The sequence below is a fragment of the Myripristis murdjan genome, chromosome 18, assembly GCF_902150065.1.
Source record: "Myripristis murdjan chromosome 18, fMyrMur1.1, whole genome shotgun sequence".
In the NCBI taxonomy this organism is placed as follows: domain Eukaryota; kingdom Metazoa; phylum Chordata; class Actinopteri; order Holocentriformes; family Holocentridae; genus Myripristis; species Myripristis murdjan.
In genome coordinates this window covers 26141224-26163465 of record NC_043997.1, presented here as the reverse complement: position 1 = coordinate 26163465, position 22242 = coordinate 26141224, and the positions used below count along the sequence as shown (strand labels likewise).

Below are 22242 nucleotides of genomic sequence, written 5' to 3'. Positions count from 1 at the left end.
ATACTGGCACTGGTTATTTGACACTACTGTATGGGCTTCCCTGACATTTGTGTGTGTGTGTGTGTGTGACTACCCCTAAACTTAAGCAGGCTGACCCATTTGAGGGTTCAACATCAGCGCTCATTTTCAATAAGTAGTAGTGGCGAGAGTGCTGACCACTTCAGTATTACAAGTATAAAGTAACGACCGAATTGCCCTCATGGTCTGTCTCACTTATTGTCCAACACCTTGAGCTTGCATGTAGACTTAAGAAGGCAGGCTGTCTTACCAAATGCAGGGCGAGTGCACACGCAGGAGCCATTTTCGACCCATGTGTTTATATTGGGAGTAGTGGCAGGCATGAGGGCAGGTTGCAGCAATGTCCCCCTATGCTCTCAACTCTCAACCTGGGTCTGATTTATGGCCTGTTTGTGTTTGCGCCCACTGGCCACCCTGACCGCCATGAGGGAGAGACAGTCAGCAGAATAGAGATGGCAGAGAGTGGGTGCTAGCACGTTGAAAGTAACGAGAAAAAAAAGAGAAGGCAATGGGAGGGATAGCGAAAGTGGTGTCAAAGTGGTGTCTGTCCTGCTACCAGACCATGATAGAGAATCAACCCAGTTGTAAGTATAAGATCTTGCCATTTTTGGTGTCTGCAAACCAGCAAACACATTGAGAAATTAATGTTTCTGAACCAAAAATATGTTGCATATCAACATGTTGACTTACAGCCAGTGTGGTGGAGTCTGCCTCAACGTCACATGTCTGTAAACTGAACTGTTTGCTCATTTAAAGTTAGCTCGTTATCAAATTTGGCCACTTTTTTTTGCTTCATGAGATTTCCCTCTTGTGGGATAAATAAAGGCATATCTTATCTTATCTTATCTTATCTTATCTTATCTTATCTTAAAACTACTGGGTTAGGAAAAGGTTTATCTTCATGGTTAAGGGTACGGAAAGGTCATGGTTAAGGTTAGGAGAAGGTCATGAATAATTTTAGGAAAAGGTTTATCTTCATGGTTAAGTGCAGGGAAAGGTTATGGTTAAGGTTAGAAAAAGGTCATGGTTAATGTTAGGAAAAGGTTTATCTACATTGTTAAGGTTAAGAAAAGGTTCATTTTCATGGTTAAGACTAGGAAAAAGAGGATGAGGAGAAGGTCATGGTTAATGTTACAAAAAGTTAGGTAAAAACAAACATGGCCTTTGCTTAACATGGGACTGCAGAAGAAAAGTTTATTGTGTCATCCGCCACCCTACCTACTTCCTAGTGTAGATACACTACATCATGAAACTTGAAAATGTGGCATTTCCATGTGTCCTTGGCTTTCAGAAATGAAAAATGACAACATTTTTCCTGGTGACTTGGCTAAGAGAATATAAGTGACTGGATGACAGGAATACATGCAGTACAGCTACAAAAGTGAAGTAGTGGAGAATCAAAGGGAGAGGATGTCAGTAGAGTACTTGACTGCTTCTGTTGTTATGCCCTCATCAGACAAGATGAACTTAGGTTTTTATCCAGAGCAATTTACAGAATGGTAGAACAAGGTTAACACACACACACACACGCACACACACACACACACACACACACACACACACACACACACACACACACAAAACAAACAAAAAAAAACATATACCTGGTAGGGTTGTTGATCAGGGCCATTGACTTATGATTACTTCACTTGGTAGTGAGTTTCTAGCTTTCAAAACTCACTTTCCAGCCTGAACTCAGTCTGTCTTAAACTAGACTATGGGCGCCCACTGACAGTTCAAGGCACTCCCAGTCACCCGTCAGCCTACCCATCATTCCTCTTCCTTCATCGCCTTCACTAGCTGCCTGTGGTCGTACTCCTCTCCCTCCTGGCTCCCCCATGGTGGAGCAATCTTCCCAATCATCACAAGAGCAGAGTCACTTTCCATTTTTTGTCACAGGCTGAAAAGTCAGTAAAATTCATGTCTTCTCCCCACTGAATCATATCCTTTCTCCTCTACTAATTGCTGTCAAAAATCCTTTTTGCACCTCTTCCCCCCTCTTTTATTTCTTTTTGTGGAATGTCTCTTTCATGCCTCTCTATTCTATTGTCATATAAATATTGCAAGGGGGCGGTGGCTCTGACCCTTGATCTTCTCACTATTGATTGCTTCTAATTTATTGAAGTAAAAATAGTGTATTCTACTGCAGGCTTATTGAATACACTGTTAAATATGTATTACATATATTGTTTTCCTGCAAAGAAGAGTATAGTTATCTCACCTTCCTTCCATAAAAATAATTAGCAGAAGGTCAAACAGGAACTTAAAGGTCAGATAGCTGAGACAAGTAAGTATACCCACTGCACCCTGCTTATTCTGGTAAACTGCTATCAATTTTAATTCCTCAGTTTTTTTTTTTTTTTATTTAATCAGAATTCGATTTGGTTTTTGATAACTAGTCCCAGTCTGAGCTGGGATGAACAGCTTGAGTTCCACCAGTGTTTCCAATAGCCTGCATACCAGACAGTGTGCAGCACACGGGCAATGCCTCCCACTTCACCAAAGAACCAATTCCAATGCTGCCATCCACTGCTGTGATCTCGCATGGGACATCCTCCAATCTCCCTTTAGTGTTGAACTCCAGTCGCCTCCTCTCTTACCGCCACCACTGTTCCCTCTTCTCCCATGGGAAAAGTCATCACCCACACCCCAGCCCACTTGCCTCCCCCCCTCCAAAATACCCCCATTGTCATAACCCGTAGCCCATTGCCATTCCTTTACCCCACCAGCCCCCCTTCACTTCCTCTTCCTCCAGCCTAGCATTCCCCGCAGCCCTAACCTCAGATTGGTGAGCACCAACAGGTGCCTGCTCCACAGGCTTCCCAGTACAAACACATTCCGCCCTCTCGTCACTCCCAGCACGCACACCCAATCAGGCCGTGGTTTCACCCATACAGCAATGGCTACAAAGAGACGAAGAGAAGAAAGAGGGAGGGAAAGGACAGAGAGTGTGAGAAATCACCGTGGCCTTCAACTGAACAGTGGGCACTGGTAGGGGTGCCAACTAGCGACGATCAGCTGGAGGTGTGCATGTGTACTGGACCTGGGAAGGTGTGTGTAAGGTGTCTGACGGACGTCTTTGTTTCCTGGGAACGGAACAGCGGTGGTGGTGAAGGTGCCTGAGTACGGTGGGTGGTAGGGCCACCGCCATCAGGAGGAAAGGGAAGAAGGTGTCACTGTAGGCTTTGGCGGACAAGCGAAGATGAAGACATTGGTGATGATGAACTTTAAATTGAGGATGAACACTCTTCTTATCACCATATGCAGCTGCCTATGTCTCAGTTTTACTGGTAAGGCAAGAGTGAACATGCTGGTGTGTTTTTGAATGTATACCCTGGATCTCATGATGTATGTGATGATGGATTTTTTGCTTTATTATTTTACCTTTGTCATTTAAAAGAAGATGTAGACTCAGTACTGAATGTACTGAAAGACAGATCAGGGAAAGGCAAAAAGGGAGAAAAACAACTGTGCAAGTGTTCCACTGCCTTTGACTTTGGCCCTCTGACCCGACAACTGTGGTGGAAAACAAATAGTTTCCCTGTGCTATAGTTGGTGACCTCTGGAGGGTGTCCTCATCCATCTGTATGTCCTCCTACTGCTACATATTTCTTAGAACTGCCCAGACAAGTACCCTTTCCTCACCTTCCTTTGAAGAAGTAACGAAAACTTGAGGAATGTGACAAGTTTTCCCCACAAAATGACTGGTGGTGAGATACCTATGATCTGATAAGGACCTCAGGATCGACAGAACTCCATCGGTTCTGGTAAATTGTTATTGATTTGAATTCCTCCATTCTGTGAATCAGAATTGGAATCCCTGTTTGATAATCAGTCCTTGTTCGGGCTAGGCTGAATGACTTTGACTTTGACCCACTGATCCCACAGTCAAACAGCAAACCACATAGTTGCCCTTTGCTAGTTGATGACCTCCAGCGTGTCTAGAGTTGAGGTCCTTAGGCTATATGTCTTTTACTATGGTATTTCCTCATGAGTGATGTGGGATGACAGGAATAGTACAGAAAAGAGAGAGACAGAAAAAAGATCAAGTGAAATTGAGAGGGATATCCCCACTGCAATGATTTTTTTCCTCTCTATTTCCCCTCAAAATAACAAAAGAGCCAAGACCTTCCTGCTCTGGAACATATAATGAACCATATTAACACTTCATTGTTTGATAATCAGAGTCTATTTTTGGTCCCTGATGGTGCTGGTATCCCAGACATCCCTTTGATCCCATTCCCCTGCTGCATATCGATTACATTAGCTCAGTCACCTTTGCTACCCATCATACACTACCAAGCACCAGCACCTGGCCTGGGACTGTTTCCTGTGCGTGTCCTCTCTGGAGGACACACACAGGAATGCAGAGAACATAACTTCCGCTGTTGTCCTGCAATGGAAGGCAAACACACTCTACTATCCGCTGCTTTTTTGTATTCTAGCTTGTGTCTCCAATATTTACTCATTTTCACCCCATGAATTCTATAGTAGTGGGTGTCACACTTTTTAGTTGGTGGAAATGTTTCCTCTTGTGTATCTCATCTGTTATTTACTACTCTTTGATCAGGTGATTGTTTTGGGTTCTTTTCTTGTTCTCCTCAGCATTTTTTTCTCTCTTCCTCAACATTTTTCTATAATTTTACTTTTTCTCTCTCCTCCATCCATCCATCCATCCATCCATCTGTCCATTCCCCGGTCCATTCACCCAGGAGCCTCAGAGACGGAGAGGAGGCTTCATCAAAATCTGTTCAAGAACTACAACATGAAGGTCCGACCAGCTCGCTCCTGGGAGGAAAGGGTGATGGTGCGAGTGGGAATGACCCTCTCCCAGCTCGTCAGCTTGGTACTTACACACATATACACACACACACACACACACACACACACACACACACACATGTTGGTTTCCATCACTTCTGGGGACATTACATTGACTTACATTCATTTCCTGGAGATTTATCCTAACCTTAACCCTAACCACTACCTGCCTAACCCTAACCCTAACCTAACCTTAACCCTAACCACTACCTGCCTAACCCTAACCCCAACCATAACCTTAACCTAACCCTAAAGTTATCTTAGCTTTAAATCAAGTCTTCACCCTAAAATTAATGATTTTCACTTATGGGGACTTGCTTTTTGTCCCCATAAGGGAGTCGAGTCCCCACAACGTGACTGTGTAAACAGATTTATGTCCCCACAACATTAGCAATACCAGGTACACACAAAACCCCCCCTCTAACACCAGTGTTGTGCAAGTTCATAGTTCTCATGAACTAGTTCAAAGTTCAGTTCACACAGTATAAAAATGAGTAGTTCACGTTCATAGTTCACCATTTCAATTTTGAACTAGTTCAAAGTTCAGTTCATTTCAGTTTTTTTTTAGGTGAAAAGTGAGAATGAAAGACTGACCTTGTTTTTCAAAGAAAACTATGACATCCATCACCACCTAAAACTGTTCGCTGTTTACAATTATACATTGTCCTAGTGGAATTGTAGAAATCTGTAAATCTCAAACAATGTAGTCCATTATTAATTTGTCTACCTGTTGCTGGGAAATCCAGTAATACCCCTGAAGGCTGCAGGCAGTGTGACTTGGGTCGTTTGGGGCTGGCAGGGGGGTGTTCTTGCCCATTCCTGATGACTTTTTGGGATTGTCAAGGACTTGTAGATATTTTCTCACACTGGATGGATGCTTCAACTCCAAATGCCTTTTCAAATTTGAAGTTGACATGTCCACCTGCGCTGAAAGTGTTTTTCAGCGCAGGTGGACATGATTTGCACAGAAAGGTTAGATTTTTGCTGTCGGAATCAATGTAGCGCCCTATATTTTTTCTGTTTTAATTTTTGGGAATTCAGTTTTTTACCCTTTACTCTTATTTTACTTTACTACCAAAAAAGAGTGTTTTTAATGTTTATGACTAAAATGCACACAAATGAAATAGAAATTACCTTAAATTAATTGAGGTAACAAATAAACAACACCTTATTTATTTATTTATTTATTTATTTATTTAACAATTACATTGTTATAGCAGTAAAAAGTGAAAATGATATGTTATTAATAATTGAACAATGTTAAATTATTTGTTTTAAAAATGTAAATTACTTATCAAACAGACCTAACAATTCAGCTACCAATGAATGAGCAGTAGTATGCATGTGATAACATAGATTGAAAAATAAGCCGAAGTGATACCTCTTCTCTGAATAGACAAGCTAAGCCATTGTGCCGCTATTAGCCAGTGAAAATAGCGCAGAGTGGTCGCTCTTCGCGTTGTTGCACAAGCTATGTCAGTGCGCCGCTGTAGCTGGAAAGTTTCTTTGCTTTTGGACTCGTACGGTGCCGGTGCAGGTGTTGGAATGTTTTTCTTGGTGGTGCAGGTGCAGGTGAAACCACTGGAGGGGTTGAGCCACCCAGATTTGCTTCCGTCCATGTAATTTTCCCCAGACATATGTTCATATACCACACAAAAACAGCATTTCATTCAAATTATGTCAAATTCCGCAATATTCCGTGTTAAAAAGGAGAAGGGAAATTCCGCAATAATTGGACCTAAACATTGGCGCTGACTCTCACATAATCTGAACGAGTTCACGTTCAAGTTCTTTATTTACAAATACATTGCGTTCAGTTCAACGTTCTTAAAAAAATTAACGTGTTCAATGAACGCGTTCTTTTGAACTCGTTCATGCACAACACTGTCTAACACAGGGAAAGCACAGACTGATGCACACTCATGTACACAAACTCCACACATTTGGAGTCCTTTGAACTTGTAAAGTTATTGTGTGAGGCTATTTTATGAAAAGTGCAGGCAGTCCTATCTTCCTGCTCTCTAAACCACACACACACACAACCTCTCTCTCTCTCTCTCACACACACACACACGCGTGCGCGTACACACACAAGCACTCACACTTTTCCGGTAACCCTGGCAGTCAGCTACCTACGTGCTAAGTTCAGCAGCACTGCACGGACGTCCAGTCATGCATACCCAATTAGTTTCCATGGAGCAGGATTGAAAGTAGCAGCGCCGTCATGCACAAAGTGTAGTAGCATTTGTAATATCTCTCCTCTCTCTCTCTCTCTCTCTCTCTCTCTCTCTGCTACAGAATGAGAAGAACGGCGAGATGACAACCAACGTGTTCATGAATCTGGTAGGCGAATGAAAACATTCATCTTCATCACCGAGGCCCCGCTATCCTCCCCTGACTCCTCTCCTCTCTCGCTGCACCGCTCTCCTCCCTCTGCCCTCAAATGGACTTGTCACTTTTTATAACTGCAAATTATTTCTTGCTTTATCTCCGGCTCTCTCTCACTCTTTCATCTTCGCCCAGCCCTGTTCCTCGCCTTCGCTAATTAGAATTGTGGACGGACTGAATGTTTGTGACAGTGGTTTGTGCATGTGCGTGCATGTGTGTGTGTGTGAGATAGTAGTGCGTAGATCACTGGGATTCAAATGACTTATCAGGGACAGGAGTAACAAGGTTGTAAATGGCAGAAACATCAGAGCACTGTGGTAATGACTTCACGTTACATCTGCTCCCACCATGTCCTCTGTCTTTCTTTCTTTCTTTGTGTTTTTTTTTTATACATTTCTTTCTGCATATTGTACTTCACTCCTTCCTCCCTTCCTGCACGTATTTCTTTTTCCAATGTTTTTTTTTTTTTTTCTATTTTCACTCCTTTTACTTACCTCCTTTCCTACTCCTTCCTTCTCAGGCATGGACAGACTACAGGTTGTCATGGAACCCGGAGGAATATGACAACATCGATGTTTTGAGGATTCCTCCCAACAAGGTGTGGCGTCCTGACATCTACCTCATCAACAAGTACGCTACCTGTTATTCAGTATTTGATGTTATTAGCTTCATGGAGTTTTATGGACTGATATTTCCCCATACTTTATTATTAAGCGTTTCAAAATAATTTAGCATAGAAAGATGGGATATGTTTGGGTCAGAATAACAAGCCAAAAGTCATGCATGCATGCTGCCTTTCATCATTTAATTCATTTGTATATCTGTTTACTAAAATCATTATGGGCCTAACTCCCTGCTAGTTTACTAACACATCTGAAATGAAGTATGAACTATTTACTGCTGGCATAACATAACAAATACATAAATACATTTGTCTAAGGTGGGATCAGTTCTGAACATGACCTCCTGAATGTTCTGTATCATTTTGTCTGTCTCTCCCCCTGTCTCCACAGTAATGATGGCCAGTTTGATGTGGCTCTGTATGTCAATGTCTTGGTTTACAATGACGGGACGGTCAACTGGCTTCCCCCAGCCATCTACCGCAGCTCCTGCTCCATAGAGGTGCACTATGCAGCCAGCATAGCACACTGATGAAAAGCTTGTATTTCTAGAATATCAGCTTTGAAGAATGTAAAGTTTTCCAAACTGTCAGTGTTATGACATTTGATTAACTCCGTTGGAAAAAACTCTCCATATCCCTTGCACAGAGCAAGGATATTAAATGAGTGGCAGCAAGGGCAAAATAGACACCTCTCATATTAGAAATACATAGCGGACTATATCTTGAACTATAATTACCTTACACCTCAATTTTTGCATATTAGGCTTTTAGCTGACACTTCACCCAGAGGGATATAAAAGGAGTGAGCAGGTAGAGATTCAGCTTAACTCCACTTTGAAAGGCAAACTGACTGCAGTGGATATCGATTCTCAGATTAATGTCAGTGTGTGTTTACAGTGATGTTATGGGATTTTAATTGAGCTTCACCAAAAAAAAAAAAAAAAAAAAAAAAAATTTCAAAATTTCAAAAAACATTTACAAATTGTATTAACTAGCAATTCAAGAAAAAAAAAGTGCACTCATATTCACATTGCTCCTTTGTACTATTTACATGTTGTCTTGTGTGACACGTTGGAAGGAAAAGTGAACATATAAACACACTAGTGTGTTAATTTTTTTGCTGTATGCTTATGAGTAATCATTATAGGCCTCCTCTTTCGTTAAAATGTGATTTGGCAACTCATACTCACAGTTTGGAGCAGAAATGAACCCTAACTTCTTTATCCCATAGGTGGCATACTTCCCATTTGACTGGCAGAACTGCAGCATGGTTTTCCGCTCCTACACGTACGATGCGTCTGAGGTGGACCTGCAGTATTTCCTGGATGACCACGGCAATGAGATCCAGGAGATAGTCATAGATGACAATGCCTTCACTGGTTGGTTCTTTGAGCAACATCATCCATTTGAATGGCTTTAACTGGTTTGTCTAGCTTTAAAGATGGCTCTCTTACATAAGTACATCAGTTGTTTGGTAAACTTTCCCAACTAACCTAGCTGTCCACTGACTTTTTAATCATTTTTTTTTTATCCAGGCCTTGATTCATCAATTCATTTTATTTGCTTTTGCACAGTTTAGTCAGGACAGCTAACATATAGGACATGTATGCTAAGCCATGACAATGGGTTTGACATATTTCAAAAGGATAAAAGCAATATCCACTTAAACATTTAAACGGCTCTGAATTTAGGGAGTGAGATGATGATTGGTTAACTATGACAGTTAAACCAACCAATCATCTGATGGTACCTGGAGAGATTCCTGACTGAAATTGCTTTGCTCTTTGGCATTTGACCGGTCGTTGATAAGAGAGGAAAGAGTTTGTTCTTCTCTTGTAGCTTATGACACCGTCTCTTCTCAACCTCTCTTCCTTTGATTCTATTTGCCCTTGTGTTTGCGCTCCACCTCATTGGCCTTCTCTCTACAGAAAATGGAGAGTGGGCCATCTGTCACAAACCCAGCAGGAAGAACGTCAAGGACAACCTGTATGAGGACATCACTTTTTACCTCATCATAGAGAGGAAGCCACTTTTCTACATCATCAACATTATCGTGCCCTGCATCCTCACCAGCGTCTTGGCCATATTTGTCTTCTATCTGCCTCCTGGAGCAGGTCAGGACATCTGACAAGTTTAAATTTAATGACTAGGCAAGGCCCTGTCAGCGGACGCTTTGATATTTTAAAGTAGCTCAATGAAAAGTAATTCTTATCCGGAGATGTGTTGTGCTGTCATGACAAGAAGCATGTATCTAATGTAGACTCCTTCATGAGGCAAGCACAATTTTTGAATGAAGTGAAGATGTATATATGCATTATTGATTGGAGGAAAATGACTGTGATGAGGACTACAAATGACATGTTGCTCTGATGTAGTGGGGAAAATATTGGATAAGCATAAGATGGTGTTTGATGGCAAATAAACTGTAAACATGCTGAATTTTAGGACTGAACTATAGGATAAAGTCATGGTTTGATGATTATTAAGACTGACAGTTATCTCCCCAAGATGTCTCCAACTATTTCAAATGAAATCATGTCTCACATAGGGTAGTCATTTCTGCTGTGCTATCATAATTTGTTCTTTAAATGGCTCTTGTTGTCTCCAGGAGAGAAGATGACCCTCTCCATTTCTGTCCTCATTGCTCTTACTGTCTTCATGCTCCTGCTGGCTGACAAGGTCCCAGAGACTTCCCTTGGTATCCCTATGATTGTCAACTATGTCATGTTCACCATGATCCTGGTCACCTTCTCTGTCATCCTGAGTGTGGTGGTCCTCAACCTGCACCATCGGACTTCCAGCACACACATCATGCCCAACTGGGTTCGTAAGGTGAGGTAGGCAGTTGTTGTTAAAGCCACATCTATGGAGGTGTAACAGAAAAGGAAACTATCTATCTATCAGCCAACTCTATCTCTCTAGATGATCAGATCAGATTTATCATAACTGGTCTCTGTGGAGGAATGGGGTTATTGCTGAAGAAAATAGGACGTAGATAATGGAGCATAGACAATCAACAACTCATCCTTAATCTGTGAGATCAAATAGTGCATCCAATATGGTGATATCTTTACTGTACTGTTGATAAAAGTAGGGTTTCTTCTTACTTCTTTGTTTGCTCAGGCCAGGGTGGCTTTCACTTCTTCATCTTCCTCTTCTCCTTCTCCTTCTTCCTCTCCTTCTTCTTCTTCTTCTTCTTCTGCTCCTTTTTTCTTCTTCTTCTTCTGAAGCTTTATCAGCACATGCAAACTACTGCTGGTAGTATTAGAAGTTACTGGTCATTTTTCCATGGTATTTCTTTACACACCCTGACCTATGAACCGTAACCTCCCAGGTATTCATCCACATCCTGCCTCAGTACATCGGCATGAAGAGGCCGAACCCAGAGGAACCTATAGAGCAGAAGGAGCGTAGTGATGACATGCCCTTCCACTGCATTGATGGATGGCGGCCTGGAGGAGAGTACTTCTTCCGTAAAATCAACCCTGACCTGGTCCTACCCTGGAGGGGCAAGTAAGACCACATTTATAACTTACCAAGCGGTCATTTGCCAGAAATGTGGTTCACTTAAATGTGGTTCAGATTTTCATTTGTATTGATGGGAATAAACAAGTACTCTTCACAAGTCGTGAACTAGTGATTTGTGCAGATACTTGAAAAAGGGGTGTTGTTGCAGTGTAGAAAGACCTCTCCTCCATGGTGGCAGAATTAACTGGCTGAAACTGATGTGAATGCGAAGTATGAAGTGAACAGTCACCAGGAAAACCCCGTTCAACTGAAGAAAATGGCCGTGTTTGCAGCACTCTGTGAAACTTGTATATGGGAATTTCTGAAGAGGCTATGTCAATTATTCTTTTTACTTAGACGAATAAGTACCAATCATGATATACAAATCACGCCGTACATATTGTCACTATCAGGTGAAAACCTTGTAAAAATGAATTTCAGTTTGAAAAGGTTTGTGACACCTTTTCAAATCCAACTGGAAACACTCAAAAATGCATGGCAGCCAAGCTAAAAATGTTGAGCAACAGTCCTAACAAAGGCCTACAGTGCCTCTTTAGGCATATCCTCAAGAGGCAGATATCAGCGACTCAACACTAATGTTATTCAATAGCCCTCTAATCTCACTTAATCTGGAGAGTCTGTTAATTAATATAGCACAGCTTCTATTTCAGGCTCCACTATTTCCATGTAGTTCTTTCATGAAAAGGCAGACAACAAACGGGTCCTTCCATAGCTGTGTGAGAAAGACAACAGCTACATTTTCTTACCATGTAGAAGTAGCTTACTAGGATACATTATCAGCCTGAGCACTACTGTATCATCTTAGTTTTTCCTAAAAGAAATGTATTGATTTCCTACTACCATTAGAGTCATTGAAATCTCAGATATATTGAGTAAAGCTTGGAAAGCAGCACACTGCAGCAAACCCCTTTGCATCAGACACCAAAGATGCCAAGATCTTGGCTGGACTCATTGCAAACGATGAACTGCCAAAAAGTTACAGGGCCCATATACTTACCCTTCAGGATTGTTGGAAATCATAAACCTGAAATGATGACATCAGATTCATCCATTCTGGTTCAACCACTCTCTAGGCTACGATGTGCTGATCCTGAAAGTATACTAGGGGAGAAAGCCGTTTCTATTAGTGTTAATAAGACCCGGCCAAGGTATGAATCTTCTCTGTAGTGTGAGCCAGAATGTAAATGCTGTGCCTGCTGCCAAACTTGCTATTACAGTAAAGTACACAGTGTGCTAGACTTGGCAGAACTGCAGCCATCACCACAGCAGCTCTGAGAATGTGACAGCTATGTGTGTTTCCTTGACTCTCATATAACCATATTTAATCAGACAGTAATGTGGAAGGTATTGTGATCAACAAATGTGACAAATATGGAGGATGGGTGTAGCTGCTGACCAACGCAGACTCGGACCATTAGTGAAACCTCACCATTGAAATGGGTCGCAGGTTGTGTCATGAGCAGGAGACCCCATCTCTGCCAGAGGAGCCGCATGCAAAGTGTAGTTTGTATCCTGAGAGTGGCCTTGAATGGGAGGGGCTCAAACTCTAGATCATTCTTGGTGAGTAAAAACTGACAATGAAGTAGCTGTCTTTGCTTTGTTCAGTCAATGCTAAAATTTGCTTGGGCCATGAGCATACAACTTCATATGAAACTGCTTCCTATGGCAATACTTAGAAAATATGACTTGCTCCATCTTTTTGTTATGACTTATTTGTATCTTTTCTCCTTTTCATGATGCAACTGTCTTTGCAAGGTCTCTTGAATTTTTTTTTTTTTTTTTCTCATTTAGCATTTTATCTCAAATGGTGTATAATTACACTGGCCACTCAGGAGTGTTAAAGTTGCTTAAGTATTGAGATTTTTTGTTTTTGTCTCCATCTTTGGTACTAAGAGGTCATTGCAAGATCACCTGATGGTGAAACGGAGTGTCCAGTGCTGGTCATGCTTAACTACCCAGTTCCTCTCCTACTTTTCCTAAAAACACTGGAAATGAAAACTGCACCCTGTAAACCTGAGGATTTTCTCCTGCCAGGAAAGCCCTACTAGACACCAGCTAGATCAGTAAATGTAGAAACTTTCTTAAGCTGGCTGTAGGCTGAATGACTATTTGGTTACATGCAGTGATGGAGAGAGTACTAGAAATTGCTACTCCAGAAGATGTTTTGTTATTTTGCTGATATTTTACTTAAGTAGAAATAGTGGAATTACTGTAAAAATCTGCTAAAGTAAAAATAAAAAGTAGCTCATTTAACATATACTCAGAGTAAAAGTTACTGAGTTGCCTTTCAGAAACAATTTATAAGGTGTGATCTTTTCCATGCATTTGTTAAAGAATGGGAGTACATAGTTCAAATAGTTCATATGCTGAAAGGTGCAGTAACAAAGTAAGCCCTATTCCTCTTCTCATCCCTATTGTGAAGGCCTCCACAATTTGTCTGTTAAGGATGGTCCAGTTTCTGAACCATATTCTGCTTGTAAAGAAGTTACAAAATCTGTAATAGATGTGATTTAAAATGTAGCTAAATTCAGTACTACAGCAAAAATGACCAAAAAAGTACTAAAAAAAAAAAAGTACAAATGCACAAAACAATAGCTCAATTACAATACCATGAGCTATATGAATTTGTTGTAGAGTGTAGTAAAGCAACCAATTATCTAGGCCTGTGGGAAAACATTGTGGGTTATTACTTGAAATCATACCATCTCACCAAATCTAGCCCCCCCCCCCAACCCTGCCGCCCCTCTCTGTCTCCACCTAGCCCATTCAGCGATGATAAACACCTTTGACGGCTTCACTCAGTTGGCCAGGCTAATCTGCCAGTGCCACCCCAGCCTTGCCACCCGGCCCTGGCTTCATAAATGGGTCCTCTGCCCCCAGAGCCAGGCATGGTGCTGGGTATCTCTCATCCCGTTCCAAAGGCATCAGATTCAGCCCCGGCTAAGCCCCGCACTCCCGTCCACAGTCGCCAGCCCCTAAGCCTCTGTTTAGGTTGGGCATTAGGGGGTAATCCCATGGAGGGGGAGATGGAAGTGGTGGGGTGGAGGGGTGCGGGGAATGAGGTAGATGAGTGGAAGGGAAGACTAGTGCTGAGTGATGGGCGCAGTGGAGGATTTTGTCGTTTTTGATGTGGAGAAGATGGCAGATAGAAGCTCAGGCACCAGCGTCCACTCGGTGTAATCTGCTGCCCCTCATTGTCCCTATCATCCATTTCTCCCTCTCTCTCTCTCTCTCTTATAATTCTGTCAGAGCGCTAGTTACAAACCAGGTGCTGCCCTTTACAACACATTTACGAGAATAGTGTTCATGCACTGTAGTGATGTACGAGCGCATGTGTGCGTGTGTGTGTGTGTGTGTGTGTGTGTATACATCCCCGTTTGAGTGTACTTACTACTGATGTTAGTGTTCTTGCTGTACGTCTTCCATGTGAGTGTTTGCATGCAGCACTGTAGGTGTGTCAGTGACTATTATCTTTCTGTGCGTTGTATAAAAAGTTGCATATTAACTAACTGTATTCATTTATACACACTCCATTGATGCTGTGTTTGTGTGTGTGTTTGTGTGTGTGTGTGTGTGTTTGCGTGTGTGTCAACGTGAGAGAGGCTCCATCTGTCTGCGGTAATGAATAGAAGCCATGGAATCTGAACGGCATGCAGCATGAAGAACACCGCATAGCTGGGTCCTGAGCTGTGACCACACACACTCACACACACTCACACACACACACACACACACACACACACACACACACACACACACACACACACACACACACACTCACACTCACTTCACTCTTTCTTCCAGTGCTCACAGTCCTTCATTTTTATTGTCCACCAGCGGGGCATCTGTTGTCACGGCATTGCTCTGTGACCCTGATAACATATCATGCTCCTTCTTAACGCCTCGCCCTCGGTGGTGCCAGGGGCTGTGCGCACAATACACACAACACACATGCAACACACACTCCACACACTACATACATGCATGCAGCCATGTAATTGAAGGTGCCAATCTGACACATGCATTGTGGAGCCGGGCCACATGCCTGCAGGAGGTGATACATGATGCGCATCGTGGTGTTGAGTGCTCTCTCTCTCTCTCTCTCTCTCTCTCTCTCTCTCTTTCTTTCTCTCTCACTAATCTTAGGGTTAGGGTTAGTGAGCATGCAACAATAATGATAACATGGAAATAGCATTTTTAATTTATAATTTTAACCTATAACTGTAACAGCGTAATTTTGAAAGTAAATAAATAACAAGGCACTGCACATACCCACTGACACAAATGAACAAATTTGAACAGGAATGAATGGAGGAACAAATGAAAGAATGGGAGACGATGATAAAATACTGACAGCAGCCGAAAACGATCATAACTCAACACACTGATGCAGTTTGCTGATTCTAACAATACGGCAATAACAATGCTGCTGTTTCACAGATATGCCTTTATGTGACAGTGCTTCATTGTGTGCGCTAGTGGAACAGGACAGGTGTGGCAGAGGACGTGCGTCACAAATAACTTTCCCTCCTCGGCAGGCTCATTCTCACTGCGTCGCACAGAGTGAGCCCAACGTTGCAACCGTTACATGTCCGGAAACGTGACATGGGGCTGAAGGGTAGATGTGTGCTGCTGGCATGCCATCTATTCACTATAGATACCACCGAGGGCCATATAGAGCCCTTGTTAGCAATGTTGATGGATTGGTCGTGCTATAGCCTAAAACTGAATGACTGTCATAAGTACATTACTATTCAAAGACGTCAGCTACCATGTGACCGCAGGAGCCACAGGAATTAATGGAGACAGAAATAGATGACTTGAAATGATCCGTTCAAATTTCGATGTATATCAAGAGTCATTTTCCAGAGAAATGTCTGTGAGCCCCAGTGGCTTTAAAGCATTACCAACTAAAGCTGTTGACTTGTGCCTCCAGTGCCAGCTCTCACCTGCCTTACTCATCAAATGGGCTGCTGAAAGTCCGCTATCCCAATATTATTATATTCACTGTTCCTAAATTAATTTATTTTAAATGTACTGTCCAGGAAAAAGGGTTGTGCTACACCGCGCCCCCTTTCTGCCATGTTGGTGTAGTACACATCTGGCCCATTGGCATGGAAAGTTGGTGCGTGCTGCTTTGACCTTTGAACCAGCTGCCCCCTCAGGTGTTGTGATGTTCTGTGGATGCATTTGGAAATTGCAGCTCTGTTTTTGTTAAGTCCTGCCCATTGCCTATGCCTCCTTGAAAAGTGAATCACTTCTTTGCTGGCCCATGACCAACTTTCCCATCAAGTTTTGTGCAAATTTGCCTGTACTTTTTGAGTTATTTGACAGACAGGTGGACACGCAGACAGACAGACGGGGGCGATCACATGACCCCCCCTGTTGGAGATTTCCTTAGAGGTACTTCTATCCACTCAATCTAATTCTCTCTAACTCTAATTTGGTCGGCTTCAGAAAGACTCATAGAAAATTTAAAACCTGAAAAAAATGTCTTCCTGTAAGGGTCAGAAACATGAGAAAGTTCAATTTTCTTTCGCCTGTGATGGTGACATTCCCAGCTGAAAAACATGTATCACAAACTTCAGTGCAAAAATGAGCCTAAACATGTGAGATAGGCAATGCAATGGGCAACAGTGAAACAGGTAAAATGCATTAAATTCAGAGGAAGAGAGGTGTGGATGGGTTGATGTTGAGCACAGAGCAGCAAAGGTAAGTGGAGGCTAGTGGTCGATAGTTAACACCCTGTTTATGGCTGACTGTGTGTGGCAGACGTGAGCTTCGTGTGACCTGACGGGTTATATTAGGAGGTATTGGGTCATATCCTCAGAAATGTGTACTCTTTAATCAGGGAGGAGAAAAAACAAGTAAATATATTGTGCACCACCAGTGGTGCATCAAACCAAACTGATTAGTTAGTCCAGTAATTTTAGGCCAAAATTGGGGTCAACCTAGGACAAATTGCAAGAGAAGCAAACTCAACTGATTTTGTATCCTTGAATAACCTTATAACCTTGAATTAAAAGGTTACGATATAACAGTGAATTAAAAGGTTACTATATATATAGTAACCTTTTAATTCACTGTTTAATATCTGTTCTGGCATTTATTCCTCATATTCCTTATTAGTGCATATCAAATAACCTTGAATTAAAAGGTTACGATATAACAGTGAATTAAAAGGTTACTATATATATAGTAACCTTTTAATTCACTGTTTAATATCTGTTCTGGCATTTATTCCTCATATTCCTTATTAGTGCATATCAAATCAGATAATGTGTGATATGCATGTGTAAACAGAATACATTCAAAGAACTTGTAATTGACTTTTTTTCTTGTCTTTGTGTGTGTAATCATCTTGTGAATTTTTATAGTGATATCTGAAAGTAGAATTTTGAACCCCTTTCCCCTGTGTGTTAAAAACAGTGTTTTTTGGTAATATGTGGTCATAAATAGGTGATTTTCAAAACTTTCCACCAATGGGATTCCTTGGGACTTTTTCCCCCTCACTCAGGACAAACTGAGGATACAAAATCAGTTGAGTTTGCTTCTCTTGCAATTTGTCCTAGGTTTTTTCATAAAATGACTGGACTAAGTAGTAACAGAAAGAGAACTAATTCTAAATAACTCTGCTCTAAAATCATAATAAAGAGCACAGCCAAAAGCGGGCATGGCTGCATGGTAACCAACATGTCGGCAACTACACAGCAAATCAGAGGACACCCCACAAAGCCCCCCTTTGTAGAAAACTGCAAAAATTGAAGAGGGTGTGGCCTGACAGACTTCCTCCAAAAAATGTATTCTGCTAATCTATTGGGATGTTATTATGGTATGCCATGGCCTGTGCCACGCCCCCTTTGGACCGAATGTCCTGCAAAGTTAATCGGGTCTTTTGTGGCCCATGACTGGTCAACGTTTTGTGAGGATGTGTTTTTTTTTTTTTTTTTTTGTGTCTGCTCAGAAGTTATGAACCTTTTTGTGACCATGCCGCGCCTGCAACCAAACCCTCTTTTGGCCAAGGGGCACAAAAAGTCAGACACTTTTTCCTCCCCACCAAATCTGGCGCAAATGTGAACATCCGTTTGGAAGCCATGCTGCTCGAACACACAATTCATTGAATTCACTGCATCGCGTGTGGGACAACAAACATTTCACAGGAAAGTGCAAGCTTACACACAGCAAGTGGTGCATTCATGATTCCATAATGGCAGATAACAGTGTTTGGAAGTAATGCATTTTAATGAGAAGGGACAGGCAAGTCCAATTCAAATTTCACACTGAAAGAGAGAGTCATGGCAGCCTGAGTTGGGCAGAGTATGTTTCGTTTTTATCTCAAAGTCCAGATGAAACAGCATTTCAAGAGTATCCAACTTCTGTGTGGAGACATATTTCCCAGTGAAAAAGGATAGACTCGGGACATAATGTTGAATCTAAGCTCTGTGCCGCTTGATTGGCAGGTGGATGTCATGATTTTAATGGTCGAAATTGGTTGATTCATACCTACATATGAGCACGCAGTGTGTTTTACAGGAAGAAAGAAATGATCGCATTTTGATGCAAAAACACAAAAAAATACGTTTTTGGCATATATTGTTAAATAGATGCTCTAATATGACCAGGAATGTGTTATAAAAGGGCTAAAAAGACATTTTCCTTCCATCTCAGCATTAATTCAACTTGTGTTCGGAGGGGCTTTGATAGCTGTGACGGTTGCTATATTGAATGTGAGCTTGTCAAGGTCCATGAGCTCATCCATACGGCAAAGTTAAAACCTTGGCTGTGCCATCAGCTTTCCATACTGTATCAATCAAACTGCGGCTACCCTCGCGCTCACCGTGCATTGTGATCATTTCATGTGACGTGTTTGAGAGCATCAGATTCTGCAGAGCAAATGCTTTAGCATTGCTGCTGGATTCACTGTGTCACTTCATCCAAACGATTCAGTAGATATACAAAGCCAAAAACAGTAATAATAATAGTAATAGACCTTTTTTTAATATACATACTTAACTGCTTAACATTTGTTGAAATTGTTTGCATCATGTTTACATAATCCCGCAGTTGTTTATAAGATATTTTATCATTTTATTTCTTGGTTTAAGGTTTCATTATATGGTTTCTATTTTTGTGATTACAGTCTATTTGTCTTTTTTTTTTTATCTGAATCCTATTTCTATAGTCATAATGCTTCTGTAGCAACTTTATTTCTTAAAGAGGCTCGGTAGTTTCACCCTATCTGATCATATGTATGTGTGTGTTTTGTGTGTGTGTGTGTGTTTCTGTGTGTGTGTGTGTGTGTGTGTGTGAGGGTGAGAGAGAGAATGAGAGAGAGAGAGAAACTGCATAAATGAGAAGAAGGATTTAAAGCTCTATAGGAATGAAAAACTATAAATCCAGAATATAAACTGCAGGAATTTACAGATCTTGTAAATGTCTATATAAATTAAAGATCTACATTTGAGCGAAGCAATAAAGTTATAAAGTATCTCAGGAATGCATCGCAATAACAAAACAACACCTTTCAGTGGATATAAGGGGATTTTTTCCCAAGACAGCATGAGCATCTCATGGTGGAAATCCTTTAGAGTAAAGCTGGAGGTGAATTTCGCAGAAGCCGCCAGTTAAAGCATTGCAAGGGAAAAACCTCTCCTTGAGTCCGTCCATGCGGTTCGGTGTGTGGAACAGCTGTGCAGAAGAAGAATGTACAGGTCAGAGGCCGCAGCATCACAAAATGCTGACCCAAAGGCTGCGCCAAAGTCACCTCAGCGTCGGGGGGTGTGCGCCTGTCACTCGGGGCCCGGCAGGGTTGTGGAAAGGGGCCTACAGTAGTTCTGCTATTCACTGGCGAAGGGGGGGGGGGACACAAGGACGCATACCGCAGCGGACACAGTGGCATGTGAAGAAAGGACTAATGCGGGAGCAGCACCGACATCTATGCCTATATGTCCTCCAGCAGACAGCTAATGTCAGTGATGGTACAAATGCTGCTTTGTTTCAGTGAAGGGTAACTATGCGAATAACACAACATAAATCTCAACAGGTATTCACGATGACATTTTGCGTGTTCCAGTTTTGAAAGTGTGGGCTATGACAAGCAGAGCAAAAAAAAAAAAAAAAAAAACTAAACTAAAAAAAAACGTGCCTGGAGTTTTTAAAATCCTGTTTTCCCAAAAAGTAAAGAAAGTGAAAAGTAAAGAAAGTGGCTTATGGAGGGAGATCATTTTTTTTTCTTTTTTTTTTTTTTTTTTTTTATTAGTTAGTTCAACATAGAAAGCAGGTATACATTTGAAAGCAGCCTCTATACAGTCAATAGCAGAGACATCTGCTCATCAACAAAATAATGAAAAAAAAAAAAAAAAAAAAAAACTAACTAAGGTTGGGCCACAACAATTATTACGTTTATAACTAAGTATCCATGATTATCACATATAGAAAAAGAAGAAAAGAAAGAAAAATACCTGCACTTTCACACATTTTTTTTTCCCCTTTTTAACCCCAACCCACCCCAACCCATCACCAGAGATCATTCTGTACATTTCATTACACTTTACAAATAGGATATTTCAGTGTGTCCTTATACATAGTGGGCAAAACGACTCCAAAAGACAGACAAAGCAAAAAAAAAAAAAAAAAAAAAATCAAACCATAAACAGAAGCAGCTCATATCATAGTTCGAGCAATGTTGAGTGCTTCCTTAATAGCACTGAGCCTAACCTGGTCTGCCCCATTCATCATAGCAACAGAGAGCTCCATGGATAAAGTCTCTATTAAAGAGTGGTTCCACTGTCGTATAGAAAGCATGTGCGGAGGTTTCCACCGAGCTGCTAACATTCTTTCAGCAGCATTACACGCAGATAGCCACAGCTGTCTTTGAGTATGGTTAAAGTTCTGCCCAGACTCATCATTCAGAATCATATGCCCTGGGGAACAATCACTATCTAAACCCAGAGTTTCGGTAAGAAGTTTTGTTATTTGTTCCCAGAAACTTCTTACTGGTGGACACTCCCACATAATAGAGGGAGATCATTTTGGTGTTTTTTAGTGTGCTTCCACCTGTTGACGATGCAGATCACTACACCCTGGGATCGTCCCTCTTGTGCAGAATGTCATGCCCAATGCTCACAAATGCACAATGAAAGAAGTGTCTACATGTGTTGATGCAAGCCTGTTTTCATGCCTTCGATTTCTCCTATTCAGCATCCTTCCCTCTCTCTCTCTCTCTCTCTCTCTCTCTCTGTGTGTGTGTGTGTGTGTGTGTGTGTGTGTGTGTGTAAGAAGTGAGAGCACAGTGCAGCTCCAGAGGCACTTAGACACTGACAGCTACTGTCTGATCCTGCCACCCAACCTGAAGTCAGCCATCGCTGCTGTCACATACATGGCTGAGCAACTGAAGAAGCAGGACACTGACGACACGGTGAGCACACACATGCATGCACAAGCACACACACACACACACACACGCTCATACACACACACACCCTGTCAGGCAGCTTGTTGTTTAATCGGCCTGTATTCTGTAGTTAGCATAGAGTGAGCACAGAGTGTTCCAAACATGCCCCGGCGATGTTCCCGTGTCATTGCGTACATCCAGTGCTGTGTTGACTCAGTGCTTAAGTGTGTGTGTGTGTGTGTGTGTGTGTTCCCTGCAGATGACAGATGACTGGCAGTACATAGCCCTGGTGGTGGACCGTCTCTTCCTGTGGTTGTTTGTCATCATCACCACCCTTGGCACTCTGGCCATGTTCTTGGACGCCAGTTTCAACTATACACCCGACAAACCCTTCCCATAGAGGCCAACACACACACACACACACGCACTCACTCACACACAGACACGGTGTTGACACTTCAAACCGTGCCAA

At 41.9% G+C, this 22242-nt stretch overlaps 1 protein-coding gene across 1 annotated transcript; it reads left to right on the top strand.

The window, feature by feature from the left end:
• The first annotated feature begins 368 nt into the window (after positions 1-368).
• Positions 369-22170, top strand: chrnb1l (cholinergic receptor, nicotinic, beta 1 (muscle) like). Its single transcript, XM_030075792.1, has 11 exons — positions 369-480; positions 4731-4864; positions 7138-7182; positions 7748-7857; positions 8241-8349; positions 9081-9228; positions 9778-9963; positions 10458-10681; positions 11184-11362; positions 21659-21794; positions 22030-22170. The coding sequence occupies exons 1-11, from the start codon at positions 369-371 to the stop codon at positions 22168-22170; spliced, it is 1524 nt and encodes a 507-aa protein (XP_029931652.1).
• Positions 22171-22242: the final 72 nt, after the last annotated feature.

Coding starts and splice junctions, on each gene's coding strand:
- chrnb1l (XM_030075792.1), top strand. CDS start 369: ATGCTCTCAACTCTCAACCTGGGTCTGATTTATGGCCTGTTTGTGTTT. Junction 481..4,730: donor CAGAATAGAGATGGCAGAGA/GTGGGTGCTAGC, acceptor CCATTCACCCAG/GAGCCTCAGAGACGGAGAGG. Junction 11,363..21,658: donor GTCCTACCCTGGAGGGGCAA/GTAAGACCACAT, acceptor GTGTGTAAGAAG/TGAGAGCACAGTGCAGCTCC.